Source organism: Staurois parvus, unplaced genomic scaffold, assembly GCF_062004578.1.
Source record: "Staurois parvus isolate SC_StPar_1 unplaced genomic scaffold, SC_StPar_1.0 ptg000153l, whole genome shotgun sequence".
NCBI lineage: Eukaryota > Metazoa > Chordata > Amphibia > Anura > Ranidae > Staurois > Staurois parvus.
In genome coordinates, this window is record NW_028317949.1 from 20828559 (window position 1) to 20850317 (window position 21759).

The 21759-nt window shown below is 43.1% G+C and overlaps 2 protein-coding genes across 2 annotated transcripts in view; one reads left to right on the forward strand and one right to left on the reverse strand.

Annotated features, from left to right (window-relative positions):
• Positions 1–15525, reverse strand: part of DROSHA (drosha ribonuclease III) — a 392901-nt gene extending 377376 nt beyond the window's left edge. The window contains exons 1-3 of the mRNA XM_089674845.1: positions 15475–15525; positions 8094–8950; positions 3008–3079 (exon numbers count right to left, since the gene is read on the reverse strand). Coding sequence (XP_089530971.1) covers positions 3008–3079; positions 8094–8947 — 926 coding nt within the window. The 5' untranslated portion in view covers positions 8948–8950; positions 15475–15525. The remainder of the gene's footprint in view (positions 1–3007; positions 3080–8093; positions 8951–15474) is intronic.
• Positions 15526–15829: 304 nt separating this feature from the next.
• Positions 15830–21759, forward strand: part of CUNH5orf22 (chromosome unknown C5orf22 homolog) — a 101685-nt gene continuing 95755 nt past the window's right edge. Inside the window, exon 1 of the mRNA XM_089674846.1 lies at positions 15830–16049. Within this exon, the coding sequence (XP_089530972.1) occupies positions 15969–16049 (81 nt within the window). The 5' untranslated portion in view covers positions 15830–15968. The remainder of the gene's footprint in view (positions 16050–21759) is intronic.

Here is a 21759-nt window from a genome sequence, read left to right on the forward strand (position 1 = left end):
AGGTACGCAAATATGCGGCCCCACGGAAAAAAACCCAGTTGTGTGAGACGGCATATATGTGTGACATCGGCGTCAAGGGGTTAATACCCGACAGTATGTAAGCACAAGGGATATTGGCAGACAACTTGTTTTGTATTTATAATTTAATGCACAAATGCACTGACCTAAAGTGTTGTTTTTGAAGCAGACATTTATAGATTGCATTTTACTTACATCTAATCATGCCCCCCTTTCACCACTTTTCTATCAGGGCAAATATTTTATTTTTTGCAAATGTTAAAATTAGCTTCTTTACTTTAAACCCCCAAACAATTACATATTTTCTGAAAGCAGATGCCCTGTAGAATAAAATGGTGGTAGGTACAATTTTTTTATGGCATACAATATTTGCACAACTGTTTATCAAATGCAGTTTCAGGAAAAAATATACAAATATGAATTTTAGTGCAAACATGATAGAACACCAGTTTATTTATTTGTAAAATATAAAAAAGGGGCTGTGTTGAGTAAATCAATGCCAAACAGAAAAAGGTTTTTATTAACTTTCTCTGCATTCAGGGAAAAAAAAAAACAAAACACCTTTTCAGGTGCAGCCTCCTCCTAAATACTCACCTGAGCCCAATCTCAATCAGACACTGCTCTCTCTCTCTCTCTGACTCCTCGCAGGGCTGCCTCCTGCTGCTGTCAATCAAGTCCAGTGATCAGGGAGCGGGGGACGGGGACAAGCCATACTGTGTGTCCACAGACACACACAGTGCAGCTCAGAATCACGCCTGCACAAGTGCACCCATAGCAAGCAGCTAGCTAGGGAAGTACTCAACAAGGGGGAAGGAGCCAGGAGCGCCGCTGGGGGACCCCAGAAGAAGAGCATTGAGACTGGTCTGTGCAAAACCATTTTGTAGAAGTATAACATGTTTGTTACTTTTTTCTTTAAAAAAAAAACCTTTACAATCAATCACGTTAAAACTGCATGTGCCCAGCATGCCTTCCCTGCTGGCAAAGCACAATGATTACATGAGTATTCATGTTCTAAACTAAGGTGTTTTACCACCCCCTAAACTGCAACTGTAAATGAACAGTTTCTGAGCCCCCTATAAGACTGTTTTCACACTGATGTGCTGTGGTTTATCTGGGTTAGCTGCACTTTGCCATAAACCTAATATACCCTGCAGGCGTGGTGCACTTTCTGAAAACTCACCAAAACTCCTGCATTCAGTTTTGGGGCGCTTTCAGAAAGTGCACCAAATCTTCAGGATATAATAGAAGTCTACGGCTATGTGCAGCAAAAACACACGGTGTGGGTAAACCACAGCACCTCAATGGAAAGCAGCCCTATACTATTATACTATTATGCCCAGTGTATTGCTTCACATTGACCTGAAGATCTCTTCTTTCCTGCTGCTGGCACCACTCTGAAGACCGCTAGTTGGGAGAGAGGTGGAGTGCAGTTGGTATCTCTCTGCATAGGACAGGAGGCAGCACTACAGAGAGGCATCAGCTTTTGCAGCCCTTGCTCCCTACTACAGCTCCAGCTTTACAAGTAGTCTCTCTGCATTACACTCTGTTTGATGCTCTCCAGTCACCTGGCTACGATCTACTGGTAGATCATGATCTACTAAAGGATGCACCAAAATTTTGGCGTCCGAAAACAGTCCTAACGGCATTCTGCTGATAGGAAAAATTTAGCCGATACAGGGGACTGTGTGAACTGCAGATGTAAGGGGGGCGGCGGAGAAAGGCAGGAGACGAGCAGTGTATACAATGACTGGCTGTCACTATGGGGTTTATTTACTAAAGCTGGAGAGTCCAAAATCAGACTCCCTTCTGCATAGAAACCAATCAGCTTCCAGGTTTCATTGCCAAAGCTTCATTGAACAAGCTGAGGTTAGAAGCTGATTGTTTTCTATGCAGAAGGGAGTCTGATTTTGGACTCTCCAGCTTTAGTAAATAAACCCCTATATGTCAGTGTCAGTTTTTAAATGTAATTACAGGCTTTTTTTTTCTTCACTATAGCTCACAGAATCAGCTGTCACTTTCCCCCCAATTAAAAGAAACAAATGTTTCCTTTTAGTTTATTTCCTGAGATAAAAGAAACAAAGTTTCCTTTAGCTCTGGGGAAAGTGACAGCTAATTCTGTGAGCTATAATGAAGAAAAAAAAAAAAGCCAACAATTGCATTTAAAAATTGGCACCGACATATAGTTACAGCCAGTGAGGGAGCCTCTCTGTATACACTGCTCCCTCACTGTATACACTGCTACTCTCCTGCCTCCTCCACTGCTTCTCTCCCCACCCCTTCCCCCTTCAAAGGGGACCTGTCGCTCATATGCTATCACACAGGGGACTATTGGTCCCCTATGTGATAGCAATAAAATCATAAGTTTAAATAAAAAATAAATAAAAATATACATGAAAGTATAAAAAAAAAATACAAAATTGGATCCTCCCCACCCCTACATATGCAGACATTTCTGTTCGGTTTTCGGCCACATGCATTCTGAATTTTTTGTATCGGTTTCGGCACCAGAATTTTAATTTCGGTGCACCACTATGATGTACGGGTTGCTGACCCCCGAGTCTGAGTATTGAGACAAGCCATTTACCACTGACAGGGGGGCTTACAGTGCTCAGCTTTTAATCATGTAAAAACTTTATCCCAAAAGGAAAAAAACTGTTACTGTAACTGCTTACAAAGCAATAGCTCTGCCAAATGACACCAGCATGTGACAGGTGATCAATTTAACTCACAAGGAATCCCTTGGCTAGTTCATGTTCAATTTAAATGTAATTCTCTTCTTCTAGTCTTCTCTGCAAAAACAGATGACCAAAGTACAAAGGCAACAAGACCAGCAAATACTAACATCAACAAATATTTTAAAGACAGAACAGTCAGCCATATAAGCAAACATCGCATACCTTAGAATATTATACCGATGTGAATGGACAAAAAAAATATGTAAAGTTCTGTGTAAATTTTTGGTGTTATATAAAACACCAGTAATAAATACCTTTTTTGTCTTTTCCTATAGCTTCTTTCAGGAGTTGGTGATCTTCGGCTATCTCGATGTCTGTGCCGCTCCCTTTTAAATTAGAAAATAAATTGTTCGATAAATAGAAAATACAAAATTTTGTAAAGCTGAAAATTAAGAGAAGTATGGGTTTGGGGGAAAAAAATAAAATTATACTCACCTAGGTAGATGCAACATAGACCCTGCATCTGTCCCCCGCTGGCTCTGCACTGAGAACTGAGAGATCAAAGACCGCTAATCACTCAGTTCTCGAGTCTGTTCCTAGCAGAGAGTAGTGACTATAAGTAGTAACTTACTTCTGTAAGTAGTAACAGGCTTCTGGGAGGATTCCGACCATATGATCGGGATCTTTTCAGAGCCTTGACTAGCTCCGTGACATCAGCCGGCAGCAAGCTTTAGCCTGCAGTCGGATGAAAACGGATCACAGGAGTAAAGAACAAACTGCACTCATGTGATCCATAGGAGAAGTACAGCCAAAAAAACTTTGGCTATACTTGTCCTTTAAGGAAAAGATTCAATATTTTTTTACTTTCACTGGCTTTGGTACAATGACACTTCCATCATGCAAAGTCTTGGCAGCATTTGTTGTTCACGTTGTTTCTCTTGATTTGTACTTGTACCCTGTTCAAAATGCAGGTACTGTTCACAAGCCTTAGGACCCATTCACACGTCTGTTACAGCAAAACAGTGACAAATGGCATTTGTGTTGCGCTTTGTATGCAATTCATTTAAAACACACAAGATCAGGCAACACTGGCAGGTGATTGACATAAGGTGAGCTGCCAGCCCATTCAAAAATTAATGAGCTACCCTAACACAGCACATTACCACAATGCATAGTGAGAACTGATCCACCAACCCCTGGGGAGTCAGGGTTTAAAACCTCAGGATCCATTGAGACTCGCAGGTCTGACAGTGCCTGCATGCCCTGCCATTTCTGTTGTTTTTCCACTGAATATAATGAACCTCTGCTTCCAAGATTTTATTGGACAAACCAATAAAAATTTATAGCAGAAAAACTTTACAAAAAAATGTGATTTGTTTAACTACTTCAATACCGGGCACTTTTACCCCCTTCCTGCCAATGCCATTTTTCAGGTTTCAGCGCTCTCACACTTTCACAATTGCGCGGTCATACAACACTGTACCCAAACTAAAATTTTATCATTTTCTTCACACAACTAGAGCTTTCTTTTGGAGGTATTTAATCACCGCTGGGGTTTTTATTTTTTGCTAAATTAACAAAAAAAGACCAAAAATTTTGAAAAAAAAAAAACACGCTTTTCTTTGTTTCTGTTATAAAAGTTTACAAATAAATAATTGTTCTTCATAAATTTAGGCCAAGATGTATTCTGCTACATGTCTTTGGTGAAAATAACCCAAATTAGGATGTATTTTTTAGTTTGTAGGAAAGTTATAGAGTTCACAAACTATGGTATAGATCTGAATATTGATCATTCCTGTAGTACCGACAGCCAATCTAATTTCTTGAGGTCCAAGAATGTCAGAACAGTACAGATATCCCCCAAATGACCCCTTTTTGCTAAGTAGACAGTCTGACGTACTTCATAAGAGGCATGGCGAGTTTTTTGAAGTTGTATTTTTGTCATAATTTTTCAGAAAATTAAAAAAATGAAAAAAATCATTTTCACTATTTTTTTTTTTCATACTGTCAACAGTACAGTACAGCATCATCATATAACTGGCATGGCGGTGATCAGGGACACTGACTAGTGACAGTATGAAAAAAAAAATAATTTTTTTTTATTATTATTTTTTTAATTGTTTTTTTTTTTTATTTTTTTCATATTTCACTATGACCAAAGTAGTACAATGTTACCATAGTAACATTGTACTACTTTGGGGAAGTGATCAGTATTTTCTTTCTTTTTTTTTTTTTTTTTACACAATTTGCTTATAGCAAAGAATTACTTTGCTACAAGCAAACATTTACCTGAATGACATCGATTCATTCAGGGTTTTTTTTGTGCTTAGCTGGGATTTGGCCACGGCTAGGCTGTGATTGGCCCAGCTTTTGCATGTGATCGCTGTGACCATTCACAGCTAGACATACTAGTATACAATGGATGGCATGAATGAAGCCATCCATTATATACAACTGTCATGTGACCTGCTGTGATTGGTCACAGCAGGTCACATGGTACCGGCAACGGGCCCGGTACTCAGATCTGTCATCGACCGTATCCGAGGTACAGGTTCGGTGACAGATCGCGCCGCTGCACGGCTCTGCAGGCGTGCAAACTGCGCATGCCCGAAAGGACGCCATATGGCGTCCACCCAGAACGGTGAGGGTTTTTGCCGGCCGCCATTCGGCCATAGGCCGGGTGGGAACCGGTTAAAAAGACCCTGTCACAACTTTGCAATTAGCTTTTATATTTGCAAGACTACTTCAGAAAGAGTCAACACCTTGCCTACAGCCCTAGCACATTATAGCCCTCTCCTCTTCTGGGAATGCCTAATTACTGTCTGTGCTGGCCAGCTACTCCATTCAGCAATCTTCCATTCACCTCCATAGATAACCTTTTAAGTACCTGCTAGGGGAAGAAGAAAAGGGAATGCTATAGAGTGACAGATCTGAATCTTCTGGAAACGCTGATATCACATCCAAGATGGCAGTGCCCAGCACCCGTCTCAAGTCTTTTAGAAGTCTATACAGGTTAATAACATGCAAAAAATACATTAAATGCATACAATCTATGGGAAGATTGTTGTTCAAATGAATAGTCTGGCAACAGGGTCCCTTCATAGGACTGGGTTAAAAAAGGAAAAGGAACAAAAATGATTGGTTTTCTTCTGGCCAGGCAGTATAGATACTGGCAAAAAACCTATGATTGGAAAAAAAAAAAAAAAGAATAATACAACTATGCAAGAAAGTATTTTTAGCCTTAATTTTTTTGGATACAGTAATGAAAAATTAGCTTCCCATGTCTGGTCTTCTTTTTAACTGTTTGTGACAGAATGATATTGAACATCACTTCCTGCCCTGATGCTTAAGTAGACACCGCATCATGTTGTCACAGGACAGGGTCACAGAGAGTATATCAAACCTGACAGCAGTTGCTATCATTCTCTTATTTAAAACTATGAAAAGATTTTGACTAGCGAGATACTTTATGGGCTAATGTACATAAGAACTCGCCTATACAGCATCGGACAGAATTTCTGCATTCCGGGCACACATTCACCACTGCAAGCACTGTGTGGGGAAGCGTCAAGCTTAGGGATGCATCGATATATACCGGTGGACGAACTGTTATCAGCATTTTGCAAACAGGAAAAAAAGGACCGATAATGGCCGCCAAAAATGCCACGTTTACGGTACGATTTTCATAGATCATGTGACTCAAAAAGCAACACGTGTGCGTTTTTGATGGGTTTTTAATGCATTTCAGGTCTGGTTCACACCAATGCAGTTTACGTTTGTCCGTTTTGCAGTGGATTTTGCATTTTTTGCACGCAAGTTTTTGATGTATTTTTTGTATGTTTTTCTTTTTTGGCAATAGGTCATGTGATTCAAAAAACGCAACACGTGTGTGTTTTTTATGCATTTTCATTGCAATTCAGGCCTGGTTCACACTAATGCAGTTTGCATTTTGTAAGTTTTGCAATGCTTTTTGCAGTGAGTTTTTGCATGCGAGTTTTTGATGCGTTTTTGGCCAACTTGTTGCTGGGCAGATAAAAAGCGCAAAACGCATCAAAAACACAACGCGTGTGTGTTTTTGATGCATTTTCAATGCATTTCAGGCCTGGTTCACAGCAATGCAGTTTGCCTTGTCAGTTTTGCAATGCTTTGTGCAGTGCGTTTTGCCTTTTTGCATGCAAGTTTTTGACGTGTCTTTTGATACATTTTTTTGTATGTTTTTTTCGGGGGGGCCAACATGTTGCTGGGCAGATTAAAAACGCATCATAAATGCAACACTTGTATGTTTTTTATGCGATTTCAATGCATTTCATTGTAACATTTTGCATTTAAAAAATGTCCCTGAGCCTTTCCAAAAACACAGTAGCTCAAAAAAGCATAGGTGTGAACGTGACGAGTTTTTGATGCGTTTTTTGGCCAACTTGTTGCTGGGCAGATAAAAAGTGCAAAACGCATCAAAAACACAACGCGTGTGCGTTTTTGATGCGTTTTCGATGCATTTCAGGCCTGGTTCACACCAATGGAGTTTGCGTTGTCAGTTTTGCAATGCTTTGTGCAGTGCGTTTTGCCTTTTTGCACGCAAGTTTTGGCGTGTCTTTTGATGCATTATTTGTATTTTTTGGGGGGCCAACGTGTTGCTGGGCAGATTAAAAACGCATCAAAAATGCAACACTTGTGTGTTTTTTATGCGATTTCAATGCATTTCATTGAAACATTTTGCATTTAAAAAATGTCCCTGACCCTTTCCAAAAAGGCACCAGCTCAAAAAAGCATAGGTGTGAACGTGTCCCATAGGTAACCCTGTTATGCAAAATTCCCTAAAAATGTTTTTCCATTGGTGTGAACCAGGCCTCAATGGGGAGGTGTGTTTTGTGTTTGTTTTTTTAACTCGCCAAATATGCACCAAAAATGCAGAAAGCAGGAATTCACGAATTGTTTTTTAAACACCACAAGAGAAGCACAACGGACCAGTGTGAATACTTGAGCTTTTCTTTTTTAAAAACTGCTTAGTGTAAAAGCAGCCTATTGGTTGAAAAAGTGATGAAAATAAAATATTCATTTAAATTCACGATATTAATTAAAAAGTTGAATATAATACAATTATATATAAAAAAAATACATATTTAAAAAAAAAGAAAAAAACTGTCCATTTCAATTTCTGTTTTCGGACAAATGCACCTTAAATCTTCGATTTCGGTCCAAAAATGTTAATTTGGGTGCACCACTACTCTAGTGGTCACATATTTCAGCCAGCCACTGATTTTGACAGGGCTGTTCCTGCCACCTGTGCCTCCCGGGAGCCAAATTAGGCCTGATTTTTATGCTATATAAATGAAAGACTGTGTGCATGAGCATTAATTATAAAAAAAAATGTACTTAGTCCATTGCAAAGTTATATCTTACCTGCTGCGCTCATAACTTCCATGACGTGGTGGAGTTCTGCCATGAAAAGGTGTCCTGCTGTACTCGTACTCCGATCGCCGCCGACTACTATCTAGTCGCCTTGCGCGGTCAGGGCTTCTTCCTCGATCTCTTCGATCACCATGTTTCTCAGATCGGTGTCTATCACTGTGACTGTATTCCCTATGTCGATGGGCATCATAATGTTTGCTTCTGTCCTGCGTTCGATGATCACTCTGTGGTTTATCTGTCTGATATGGACCGTGACTTGTGTGCCTGTAGTGGCTACTGCCTTGAAAAGAAGCTGAATTCTGTTGATAGTTATTAAAGCTAGGCAGGGGTTGAGGAGGTGGTGGTGGTGGAGGAAAAGCCTGGGGTGGATAACTAGAGGGGTATACAGGCTGATAACCCACATGTGGCAAAGGAGGAGGCATGATAGGTGGTGGTGGCATAAGAGGGGGGGCAATATAAGGATACGTGCCTTGTGCAGCAGGTGGTCCAGCTGGTGGAGGATTTCCTGGGCCAAGTGTAGATGGTGGAGCAGGAGGAAAACATGGTGGCATTGGGTAACTCTGTCTGATAGGATAAGCTGGCCTCGGAAGACATTGATTTACTGCATTTTGGGTAGGTGGGGCAACTGGTGGAGGATAGCACATGTAATCTGGCCTTGGAGGTATATAACTTGTGTTAGGAAGGGTGGAAAATGTGGGAGGTGGGGTACTTTGTGGGTCATAGCAGTACTGCCCAGAAGACTGCTGCATCTGAGCAGGCCTTACATTTTGTGGCCGATATGTCTGCACTGGAGCTCCAGGGCCTGCTCGAGTCTGTGGTCCTCCTCTCCCTGTATGCAGCGACATGGTCTAAACATGAAAAGTAAAAAATAGAGGCAATCAATGTCCACATTCAGTACAAATTCTTACAAATTAATTTCATATTTCAAGTTATCATCAACTATTTAAAGCTGATCTCCATGTTTAAGTGAAGGCTAAAGAGTTTGTTTAGTAGATTGTCTCAGAACAGTGATAGCTTCCTGGTGGGATCAGACTGGATCTGAACACGACAGAACTCACCTCTACTGATGACATCACTCACCAGAGAAAACTTCATTCAACATGCAAACACTATTGGTATCCTGGAAAGGGAAGGACATTCGCTTGGGGTGAAAGGCATTAGTGATGGTGGTCTGGAAGCATGCTTGTGCTTACATTTTGAATGTTTTTTTCTGGCTAATGATGTCATCAGTTTGTGGCTTTCTTGCAATTCTGGACAGCGATACGGAGATCAAGGACGGGCTTCCAAGCTTGCACCTGTACAACCCCTTGACAGGGGGATACAGGTGAATTCTGGAGCGGTGACACTTGTTTTCTTACAACCATGATATATGAGGTAGCACCTTACTGTGCTATTTGTTTTGAATAGCACCCCGAATCATCTAGGCAACACAGCTCCTATGAACACAAGGCATGAAGGCCACGCAGCTCCGATGTACACAAGGCATGGTCGTAGCACTGGGGGTTGCAATTGCAACCCAACCCCTAACTCCAGGGAGCCCGTGCAGCCACCCTGTCATATTAGCATACCCTCCACAAGAGAGTCCAGCTCCAATCCGCCTTGTGTGCCACAGTCGAGCTCCAGTACACGGCTTTCCTGAATGGGGAGGACGGGGTGAGAGCAGCCTGAGACAGGGAAGCATCAGTGCTGTGTGCTGACAACGGAGGATAGTAACTGAGCTATCAGAGCTGATCGAGGCAGGAAAAGGAGAAGAACGTTGCCTAGTAGCTGTGATGGCACTGCTGTCACTAGTGAGGCAAGACCAGTGTCACCATCGGGGATGTCCGCTCACCCCACAACACTCACAGCTGGGAACAGACACATACCACCCCGCTCCCCCCCCCCCCCACAACATCTGCCAACACTGACAGAAAAAAAAATTACTAAAAAATCCCCTAACATCTCCCAAGGGGCTGCGGGCTCCAGATTATATTGTGTCAGTTTGAGTAGCACAAGCAAAGGAGGGATTTGTACAGTCAGGTCCATAAATATTGGGACATTGACACAATTCTAACATTTTTGGCTCTATACACCACCACAATGGATTTTAAATGAAACGAACAAGATGTGCTTTAACTGCAGACTGTCAGCTTTAATTTGAGGGTATTTACATCCAAATCAGGTGAACGGTGTAGGAATTACAACAGTTTGCATATGTGCCTCCCACTTGTTAAGGGACCAAAAGTAATGGGACAATTGGCTTCTCAGCTGTTCCATGGCCAGGTGTGTGTTATTCCCTCATTATCCCAATTACAATGAGCAGATAAAAGGTCCAGAGTTCATTTCAAGTGTGCTATGTGCATTTGGAATCTGTTGCTGTCAACTCTCAAGATGAGATCCAAAGAGCTGTCACTATCAGTGAAGCAAGCCATCATTAGGCTGAAAAAACAAAACAAACCCATCAGAGAGATAGCAAAAACATTAGGCGTGGACAAAACAACTGTTTGAAACATTCTTAAAAAGAAGGAACGCACCGGTGAGCTCAGCAACACAAAAAGATCCGGAAGACCACGGAAAACAACTGTGGTGGATGACCGAAGAATTCTTTCCCTGGTGAAGAAAACACCCTTCACTACAGTTGGCCAGATCAAGAACACTCTCCAGGAGGTAGGTGTATGTGTGTCAAAGTCACCAATCAAGAGAAGACTTCACCAGAGTGAATACAGAGGGTTCACCACAAGATGTAAACCATTGGTGAGCCTCAAAAACAGGAAGGCCAGATTAGAGTTTGCCAAACGATATCTAAAAAAGCCTTCACAGTTCTGGAACAACATCCTATGGACAGATGAGACCAACATCAACTTGTACCAGAGTGATGGGAAGAGAAGAGTATGGAGAAGGAAAGGAACTGCTCATGATCCTAAGCATACCACCTCATCAGTGAGGCATGGTGGTGGTAGTGTCATGGCGTGGGCATGTATGGCTGCCAATGGAACTGGTTCTCTTGTATTTATTGATGATGTGACTGCTGACAAAAGCAGCAGGATGAATTCTGAAGTGTTTCGGGAATATTATCTGCTCATATTCAGCCAAATGCTTCACAACTCATTGGACGCCGCTTCACAGTGCAGATGGACAATGACCCAAAGCATACTGCAAAAGCAACCAAAGAGTTTTATAAGGGAAAGAAGTGGAATGTTATGCAATGGCCAAGTCAATCACCTGACCTGAATCCCATTGAGCATGCATTTCACTTGCTGAAGACAAAACTGAAGGGAAAATGCCCCAAGAACAAGCAGGAACTGAAGACAGTTGCAGTAGAGGCCTGGCAGAGCATCACCGGGGATGAAACCCAGCGTCTGGTGATGTCTATGCGTTCCAGACTTCAGGCTGTAATTGACTGCAAAGGATTTGCAACCAAGTATTAAAAAGTGAAAGTTTGATTTATGATTATTATTCTGTCCCATTACTTTTGGTCCCTTAACAAGTGGGAGGCACATATGCAAACTGTTGTAATTCCTACACCGTTCACCTGATTTGGATGCAAATACCCTCAAATTAAAGCTGACAGTCTGCAGTTAAAGCAAATCTTGTTCGTTTCATTTCAAATCCATTGTGGTGGTGTATAGAGCCAAAAATGTTAGAATTGTGTCAATGTCCCAATATTTATGGACCTGACTGTAATTACTAGAAGGGGGGAAAATATGTCATTACCAGGACAGGGTTACCAACCGCCCAATAATGTATGGACAGTTTGTAAAAATCAGTCGATTTTGGCCCCGTCTAAATGTCCAGGAATTGCAACCGCTGTGTTTGCATATACAGTTGCAAGAAAAAGTATGTGAACCCCTTGGGATTACGTGGAGTTTTGCATGAATTGGGCATAAAATGTGCTCTGAACGTCATCTAAGTCACAACAATAGAAGAACACAGTCTGCTGAACATAATACTACACAAACATTAGATGTTGCTATGGTTTAATTGCACATAACATGTAAACATTCACAGCACAGGGAGGAAAAAGTATGTGAACCTTTGGACTTAATAACTGGTTGACCCTCCTTTGGCAGCAATAACCTCAACCAAACGTTTCCTGTAGTTGCAGATGCTTCTTTACCTCATGCAGCATTCTGCGCTGTGCTCTTGCAGTCATTTTTACAGGACGACCATGCCTAGGGAGAGTAGCAACAGTGCTAAACTTTCTCCATTTGTAGACAGTCTCTCTTACCGTGGACACATGAACATCAAGGCTTTTGGAGATACTTTTGTAACTCTTTCCAGCTTCATGCAAGTCAACAATTCTTGATCGTAGGTCTTCTGAGAGCTCTTTTCTGCGAGGCATGGTTCACATCAGACAGTGCTTCTTGAAACCAGTAAACCCAAAACAGGTGTGTGTTTTTTAAGGGCAGGACAGCTGTCAGCAACACATCCAATATCATCACACTGATTGGAGTCAAGGTTGGCTCACTACTGGCTCCAATTAGCTCTGGGAGAAGTCATTAAGCTAGGGCCTCACATACTTTTTCCTCCCTGCACTGTGAATGTTTACATGTTATGTGCAATTAAACCATGGCAACATCTAATGTTTGTGTAGTATTATGTTCAGCAGACTGTGTTCTTCTATTGTTGTGACTTAGATGACGTTCAGAGCACATTTTATGCCCAATTCATGCAAAACTCCACGTAATCCCAAGGGGTTCACATACTTTTTCTTGCAACTGTATATATATATATATATTTTTTTTTTTTTTTATAGCCGGCGGAATGGTACTCTGAATGCAAGGAGGGAAACTGGAGTATTTACTCTGTGGATGGTGATCTGTGGTCATCAGAGTTCCACCACCCCACACCAGAGTTCCTGCCATTCCTCCTTAAAGCAGTATCCTCAGAGTTTGCAGGATTCCCCATTATAGTGCAAGGAGGAACTCTGTGGACCCTGATGTAAAGAGGAACACTGCAGACTGTGATGTAAGGGGGAATCTGCAGACCGTGATGTAAGGCGGAACTCTATGGACTGTGATGTAAAAGGAGGACTCTGAAGTCTGATGTAAAGAGAAATTCTGTGGACTACGATGCAAAGGATAACTATGTGGAGTCTGATGTAAAGGCGAATGTAAGGGGGGAATCTGGGGACTCTTGTGTAAGGGGGGGGCTCTGTTGACCAGAGCCCTCCCTTACATCAGAGTTTCCCTTTACACCGCAGCATCCACCCTTACATCAGAGTTCTCCACTACGTCAGACTCCACAGAGTTCTCTTTTAAATCACAGTCCACAGTGTTTACCTTGCATTGCAAGGGGGAACCCTGGGGACTCTGACATGCAAGGTGGGAACCCTGGGGAACTTAGAAGACTCGGATAAAAAGGGAGGACCCTGTAGACTCCAAAGTGGGGACTCATAACTCTTCAGCCACTTGTAGTATCTTTGTGTGTGGTGGAAGCGGAGGGTGGTAGTGAGGGGGTCCCAGGTCAACTCTTGCATCGGGCTCACACCTCTGACACAAGGCACTAAGGCGGCCCAGCTCCCGTGCGCACAGGGCGCTAGAGGCGACGCAGCTCCCGTGCGCACAGGGCGCTAGAGGCGACGCAGCTCCCGTGCGCACAGGGCGCTAGAGGCGACGCAGCTCCCGTGCGCACAGGGCGCTAGAGGCGACGCAGCTCCCGTGCGCACAGGGCGCTAGAGGCGACGCAGCTCCCGTGCGCACAGGGCGCTAGAGGCGACGCAGCTCCCGTGCGCACAGGGCGCTAGAGGCGACGCAGCTCCCGTGCGCACAGGGCGCTAGAGGCGACGCAGCTCCCGTGCGCACAGGGCGCTAGAGGCGACGCAGCTCCCGTGCGCACAGGGCACTAAGCTGAAGCAGCCCACATGCACATGCCTTGCAGTGCACCACAATTCACTGGAAAAATTCGACCACTAGTGCATATAGGGTTGTGCAGCTCCAAACAAGGCTGGGGAAGCCTAACCAATACTGCAAAGCGAAACAAACCAATCCCTTCTCTGATGAAGAAGAGATGCCCTTCGAAACGTGTCAGCTGTACTGAGTGTCTACCCCTATGATGGGACTCGCGCAGGCTGCCTAATTTTCAAGTCCCTCTGAGGACTTACATGCTTGAATTACTTCGCTGTTTGTGAGTATCATTTTGTAATTAATAAAAATTGGTTACTGAGGTAATGCGCAAGGTTGGCGCGCTTTTTGTTTTATTTCGCTTTGCAGTACTTCAGATTAGCATAACAGTGCATATAAAGTTTCATGGAATGGCTTTCCACAGCCAAGCAGCTGCATCCAAGCCACATCACCAAGTGCAATGCAAATCATCGGATGCAGTGGTGTAAAGCACGCCACCACTGGACTCTAGAGGAGTGGAGACGTGCTCTCTGGAGTGACGAATCAAGCTTCTCCATCTGGCAATCCAATGGATGTGTCTGGGTTTGGCGGTTGCCAAAACGGTACTTGCCTGACTGCATTGTGCCAAGTGTAAAGTTTGGTGGAGGAGGGATTATGGTGTGGGGTTGTTTTTCAGGGGTGGACTTGGCCCCTTAGTTCCAGTGAAGGGAACTCTTAAGGTGTCAGCATACCAAGACATTTTGGACAATTTCATGCCCCAACTTTATGGGAACAGTTTGGGGATGGCCCCTTCCTGTTCCAACATGACTGCACACCAGTGTACAAAGCAAGGTCCATAAAGACATGGATGAGTGAGTTTGGGGTGGAGGAACTTGACTGGCCTGCACAGAGTCCTGACCTCAACCCAACAGAACACCTTTGGGATGATTTAGAGCAGAGACTGTGAGCCAGGCCTTCTCGTCTGACATCAGTGCCTGACCTGACAAATGCACTTCTGGAAGAATGGTCCAACCTTCCCATAGACACCCTCCTAAACCATGTGGACGGCCTTCCCAGAAGAGGTGAAGCTGTTATATCTGCAAAGGGTGGGCCAACTCCATACTGATCCCTACGGACTAGGATTGGGGTGCCATTAAAGTCCATGTATATGTAAAGGCAGGCGTCCCGATACTTATGGCAATAGAGTGTCTATGTGAACCCTGAATGGTGATCACAATGTTCCAGTCTTTGCACACAAGCTGTTGTATACATCCATATAAATGTGTCCGATTAAACTGATGGAGAGGGAGGTGTAGTTCAGGGTACGGCCATGGCATAGATGACTGTAGACAAGACCTATAAAGACATGACGGGCACTATGACCCAAGCACAGGGCATCCTTGTACCCCCCCTTCCTATAGGAATCCCAGACGGTCCATATTTTGATTCAAAGCCGAGCCTGTCCTATAAACAAACCGATCCATATATATATATATAGAACATTCCATGAGAAGAACACACTCTGTGTACAGAGAACATAACAACACACAGCCCTGCACTCCAACACTCACCACGCACACAGGCTGCAGACGGACGGCCACGGGATGTCCCGCCCTCCATTGACCCAGGGACAGGTCACATGGGAGATCGCAGTGCACTCATTGGACAAACATTCTGCCATTCCAGAAGTTCAACCCTGGCCGGAGTCGCTGGCGGCCATTTTTAATAATGGAAACTCCTGTATAAAGTGTATATAGAACGGGATTGTTACAGCGGATTGCAGCACGCTGTCTTGTCACCTTACGGGATCATGGCGCACAGGTTTTTTTTATTAGGAAGAACACTGAACACAAGCTACGAAAAGTGTGGAACGTTCATCGAGACGCGACTCTCCTTAAACCACTGTGTGAAAACTTTGAAGGGGCTGCCCTCTTTAATATGGCAGTAGTTAGGGTAGCGTGCAGGAGATTGTGCCGGTTTAGACCTATCAGGTGGCGGATTGGAGGAAGACGACTGTAGGAGCTCAGCGTGTGTCTAGTGCCGGGTTTCCAGGTCCTGAGAGAAGATGAGTGCCGGCTCGGGGGTAGTCCATCGCCTCAGGAGATACCAGGAGCTGCCGGTGTGGGTGGTGGAGGATCACCATGATGTACGTACTGCTCTCACACACAGGGAGGCCTTCTTCTCTTATTAGGAGTGGAGGCTGGGGGGGTGATAGAACAGTGGGGGCAACATGTATATTATGACCCTACAAAGTCATTGTAAACCATCACATATACCCAGTGAAGTGACTGGCCTCATGAGATGAAACAAATCATGTCTATCTGCACACTTTTCTATACAACTGTTCAAAGTGCTGAATTTATAAAGCTTGTCTGAGATATCAGAAAAATAGGAGCAAAAAGATGAAATGACACTCTGCAAAGCTCAGTGAGGAAAGGTCTGAGAGCTGATTGGACCAAACACCCCCTCCACAGGAACAGAGCTGAGACTGTCACTCTTCTGGAACTCTCTCCCCTGTCACCATTTTTCTCTTGGTGTCAGAAAAACTTGTCAAAAGTGATTCATGCTGATATCAGAGGAATGAAGCAGCAGACAGAAATGACACCTTTTGTGGATTGAGACAGTATAGAGTAGGGTTACATTGGTGCTGATACTAAGCATTTTTATGAATATTGGCAGTCGTGCAAATGCCCTGATACCTAAAACCAATACCTTCAAGCTTGGTTCTTTCAGCTGTCATTGGGATTCCCCCACTGACAGCTGAAATGTAAACAAAACAAAAAGTTGGCAAACAAAAAAAGTTGTTAAAGTGACACTTAAGTCTGTTATTTAAAAAAACAAAACATGTTATACTTTCCAGATCTTCCTCTGCTTGGGTTCCCCCTGCCAGCTCTCCTGCCAGGTGCCACAGAGCAATCAGTTTGCTATGGGGGCACCCAAGTAGGCGCTCCAGAGCTTTGCATGTCCATTCTCACAGAGTAACTGCTTGGCTCCATTCCCTCTCTCTCCTGATTGGCTCACTGGCTGTGATTGACAGCAACGGAAGCCAATGGCTTCCACTGGCTGTGATTGACCTTCCGCTGCTGCCTCAGCCAATCAGGAGTGCGAGTCCCCGGAGAATTGAGGCTCTCGTGGATGTCGTTGGATCGAGATGGGGCTCAGGTAAGTGTTTGGCAGGTGCTACACACAGAAGGTTTTTTACCTTCATGCATAGAATGCATGAAGATGAAAAAAAATCTTGAGCCTTTAGAACCATTTTAAAGAGTGGGGCTGCCACTTCCGTAAAGCGGAGTTCCAGTTGATTTGAAAAAAAATAAAAGTCAGCAGCTACAAAATCTGTAGCTGCTAACTTTTAAAATACAGACACTTACCTGTCCCTTGGTCCAGCGGTGTCCTCACGACGGCTGGTTTCACCAGTTGTCTTCTCTCCCTAGCACCGGCATCTTCAGTGTGGGCACCCGGCTGTGACAGCTTGCGGCTTCACAACCAGGTACCCACTGCGCATGTGCGAGCAACGCTGCTCTTTGTGAATGGTCCTGTAGTTTTCTAGGACTTGTCACGTGTCCCAGAAGACTATGAGGAGAGAGGAGCACAACTTCCACAGCGGACGTGGGAGCGGGTAACTATCAAATTCGGGTACCCGCTTCCCAAAGGTGCCAATCCTTAACGGGGAGCAGGGGACAATGCATTAAAGCAGAACTTCCCCTTTTGGGTGGAGCTCCACTTTAACAACTGATGACCCATTAAGCTGTCAGTGGGGTTCACTTACTGTCAGCTGAAGTGTAAACAAGTCCTGGCAATTGGAGCTGTCAAAAAAAAAAAAAGCAGCCTTACACAGATTATCAACAACATTGCAGGGCCAGTAAACCAGAAAGATAAAAAGAAACATTGTATCCTTTTGTATCGTTCCATTTATTTATCTACAGATCAAAGGGATGAATTTTAATCTGCAGATGAAGTCAGTTAAAAACAACCTGATCACCTTTTTTTTGTTTATTTTTTTATAAATGTTCCTCTGTTTAACCCCTTATTAACCCTTAACTTGTTATTCTCCATTTATCCTGCTCATTGCTGATTTTTGTTTTTGTTTATTTCTATTTTGTAAACTATTAATAATTAAAACTTTTGTTTTTGTTTTGTTCACTATTATTATTACACATTTAATGCACACTGGATGTTTTCACAGCTGCTGTTTTTGGCTTTTGACTTTTTTTTTTTTTTTTTTTTCCTACAGCCAGTAAACCCCCCAGCATGTTATCCTATGTGTTCATGCACTTATAGCCTGTTATCAACATTTTTTTGGCAGGGACATCTTTTGGCTGGAAAAAAATACCCAGCACTAGTGGGTTTCTAGAGGAGTTTTTTAGCTGTAAAAATGTTCTAACATGGCAAAGTGCGGCAAACCAGCAGTTTTGGACTTTTTTTTTGACTAAAAAAAAAAAAACTCTAAAAAAACGCACGTATGTAACGTGACTTTACACAGCTAACATTACCAATGTTATTAAAATGCCCAGTGTGCATGGAGCCTTAACATACATTTACATGTTTCACACTGAAAAAAATCACAAAATTGAAAAAAAATATATATATTTGATTTGCAAAAAGCTCTTCAATGTTTTGTATAAGGAAAGTATTTGGTGCTTGTAATCGCCGTAAAAAAAAATGGTATCAGTGCATCGGTAGTATACAGGTGAAATTTGAAAAATTAGAATATCGTGCAAAAGTTAATTTATTTCAGTAATGCAACTTAAAAGGTGAAACTAATATATGAGATAGACTCATTACATGCAAAGCAAGATAGTTCAAGCCGTGATTTGTCATAATTGTGGTGATTATGGCTTACAGTTCATGAAAACCTCAAATCCACAATCTCAGAAAATGAGAATATTGTGAAAAGGTGCAATATTCTCGGCTCCAAGTGTCCCACTATAATCAGATAATTAAGCCATAACACCTGCAAAGGGTTCCTGAGCCTTTAAATGGTCTCTCAGTCTGGTTCAGTAGGAATCACAATCATGGGAAAGACTGCTGACCTGACAGTTATGCAGAAAACCATCATTGACACCCTCCATAAGGAGGGAAAGCCTCAAGAAGTTGGATGTTCCCAAAGTGCTGTATCAAAGCACATTAATAGAAAGTTATGTGGAAGGGAAAAGTGTGGAAGAAAAAGGTGCATAAGCAGCAGGGATGACCGCAGCCTGGAGAGGATTGTCAGGAAAAGGCCATTTAAAAGTGTTGGAGACTTTCACAAGGACTGGACTGAGGCTGGAGTCAGTGCATCAAGAGCCACCACACACAGACGGATCCTGGACATGGGCTTCAAATGTCGTATTCCTCTTGTCAAGCCGCTCCTGAACAACAAACAACATCAGAAGCGTCTTACCTGGGCTAAAGAAAAACAGACCTGGTCTGTTGCTCAGTGGTCCAAAGTCCTCTTTTCTGATAAGAGCAACTTTTGCATCTCATTTGGAAACTAAGGACCCAGAGTATGGAGGAAGAATGGAGAGGCACACACTGCAAGATGCTTGAAGTCCATTGTGAAGTTTCCACAGTCTGTGTTGATTTGGGGAGCAATGTCATCTGCTGGTGTTGGTCCACTGTGCTTCATTAAGTCCAGGGTCAACGCAGCCGTCTACCAGGAGATTTTGGAGCACTTCATGCTTTCTTCCGCAGACGAGCTTTATGGGGATGCTGACTTCATTTTCCAGCAGGACTTGGCACCTGCCAACACTGCCAAAAGCACCAAAACATGGTTCAATGACTGTGCGATTACTGTGCTTGATTGGCCAGCAAACTCGTCTGACCTGAACCCCATAGAGAATCTATGGGGCATTGCCAAGAGAAAGATGAGAGACATGAGACTGAACAATGCAGAAGAGCTGAAGGCCGCTATTGAAGCATCCTGGTCTTCCATAACACCTCAGCAGTGCCACAGGCTGATAGCTTCCATGCCACGCCGCATTGAGGCAGTAATTGCTGCAAAAGGGGCCCAAACCAAGTACTGAGTACATATGCATGCTTATACTTTTCAGAGGTCCGATATTGTTCTATGTACAATCCTTGTTTTATTGATTGCATGTAATATTCTAATTTTCTGAGATTGTGGATTTGGGGTTTTCATGAGCTGTAAGCCATAATCACCACAATTATGACAAATCACGACTTGAACTATCTTGCTTTACATGTAATGAGTCTATCTCATATATTACTTTCACCTTTTAAGTTGCATTACTGAAATAAATGAACTTTTGCACGATATTCTAATTTTTCGAGTTTCACCTGTATATCCTTTTTGTTCCTATTTAATGTCCAAGCTTTATAGCCACTTTTTAAATGTCTCCCTGAGATTGGCAAACAGGGAAACCTCTGCATGTTATAACACAATGCTCAACTTCAGCATCCAATTGCACATGTGCAGGGATTTATTTATTTATTTATTTTTTTTAATTTATGCCACATTGACACTTGTTGTGTTCGGGAATGTTTGCAAAATCACAACTCTTCCCAACCCCTCTTTAGCAGACACGTAGTGGTGCCATTCATTCTAAATGGTACTCCCATGCATCACGTCTTCATGCAGGCCAAATCACAAAAAAAAAGTAAGGGGATTTCTTTCCCTGCATTGTTCATGGTTATCACAGCCCATTTAAATGAAAGGGCTGCTGTACCTATGACGTGTGCATGCAAATGCTGCCACATGTGTAAGTCTAGCCTCACATGCATTTGCAAAAAGATGCAGCATGCTGTACTTTTGTTTAACCTCTTCCACTGATGTGAAGCATATATGTGGCCTCTCAGCAGGTGGGCTTTAACACTGAGCAGCCGCATATGTGAATTTATTTATAAGCAATTTACTGTGCTAAGACCACACTCCCAGCACAGCAGCTAGCATGTAATGGAAAGCTTCTGAAGAATACTTGCGATCTGGAGCTTTTAGATCATGGGACAGGCGAACACAGTGGTCACATGATCAGAAATCGCTCCTCCTGACATTTTGATCCTGTTAAAGGGCTGAGAGGTGGTGGCAGGAAGGGTTAGACATGCATGAAAGCAACCCAGTGGTGTAAACTATGCTCAATGAAATACATCACTTTTACTGCATAGACATCTTCAATGCATTTGACATCATCTGAGATAAACAACCCCTTGGACCAGCTTTTCTCAACCTTTTTAATGTGGAGGAACCCTTTAAATAATTTTTTGGCTTCAGGGAACCCATGATAATATATTTACAGTTCACAGTGCATTCGAGTCTCTGGGAAGACTGCTCCTTACATTTGTTGTCATGTATTGGCAAGAATTCTTTCTTATAGATCGCTAAAAAAGAAAAAAAAAAAAGCATTGGTGTCAATGTTTACTCACCTGAGAGCCGGAATTTGCTCATTGCTCTAGCAACCTCGGGAGAAGCCCTAGGGTTCCACGAAACTCTGGTTGAGAACCATCCCTTAGACCAGGGGTCTCCAAACGTTATGAACAAAGGGCCAGTTTTTTAGTTTTCTGACTTTAGGTGGCTTGACTGTAATCAGTGGGAGTGGAAAATGCAGCAGAAATAGTGCCCAATGATTGGTGTCAGTAGAAGGAATAGCTCCCTATTGTTATCAGTGAGAGGAACAGTGCCCTAACATTGGTGTCAGTGGAAGGAATGGTTCCCCAACACTGGTATCAATGAAAGAAAATTTGCCCCAATACTGGTGCCAGTGGAAGGACTGGTGCTCCAGCATTGGTGTCAGTGGCAGGAGTAGTGCACCCTCGATGATATCAGTGGGAGGAAAAGTGCCCCATCTTTAGTTTTAGCTGGAGTAATAGTGCTCTATATTTTATATCAGTGGATGAAATTATGCCCCATTGATGTCAGT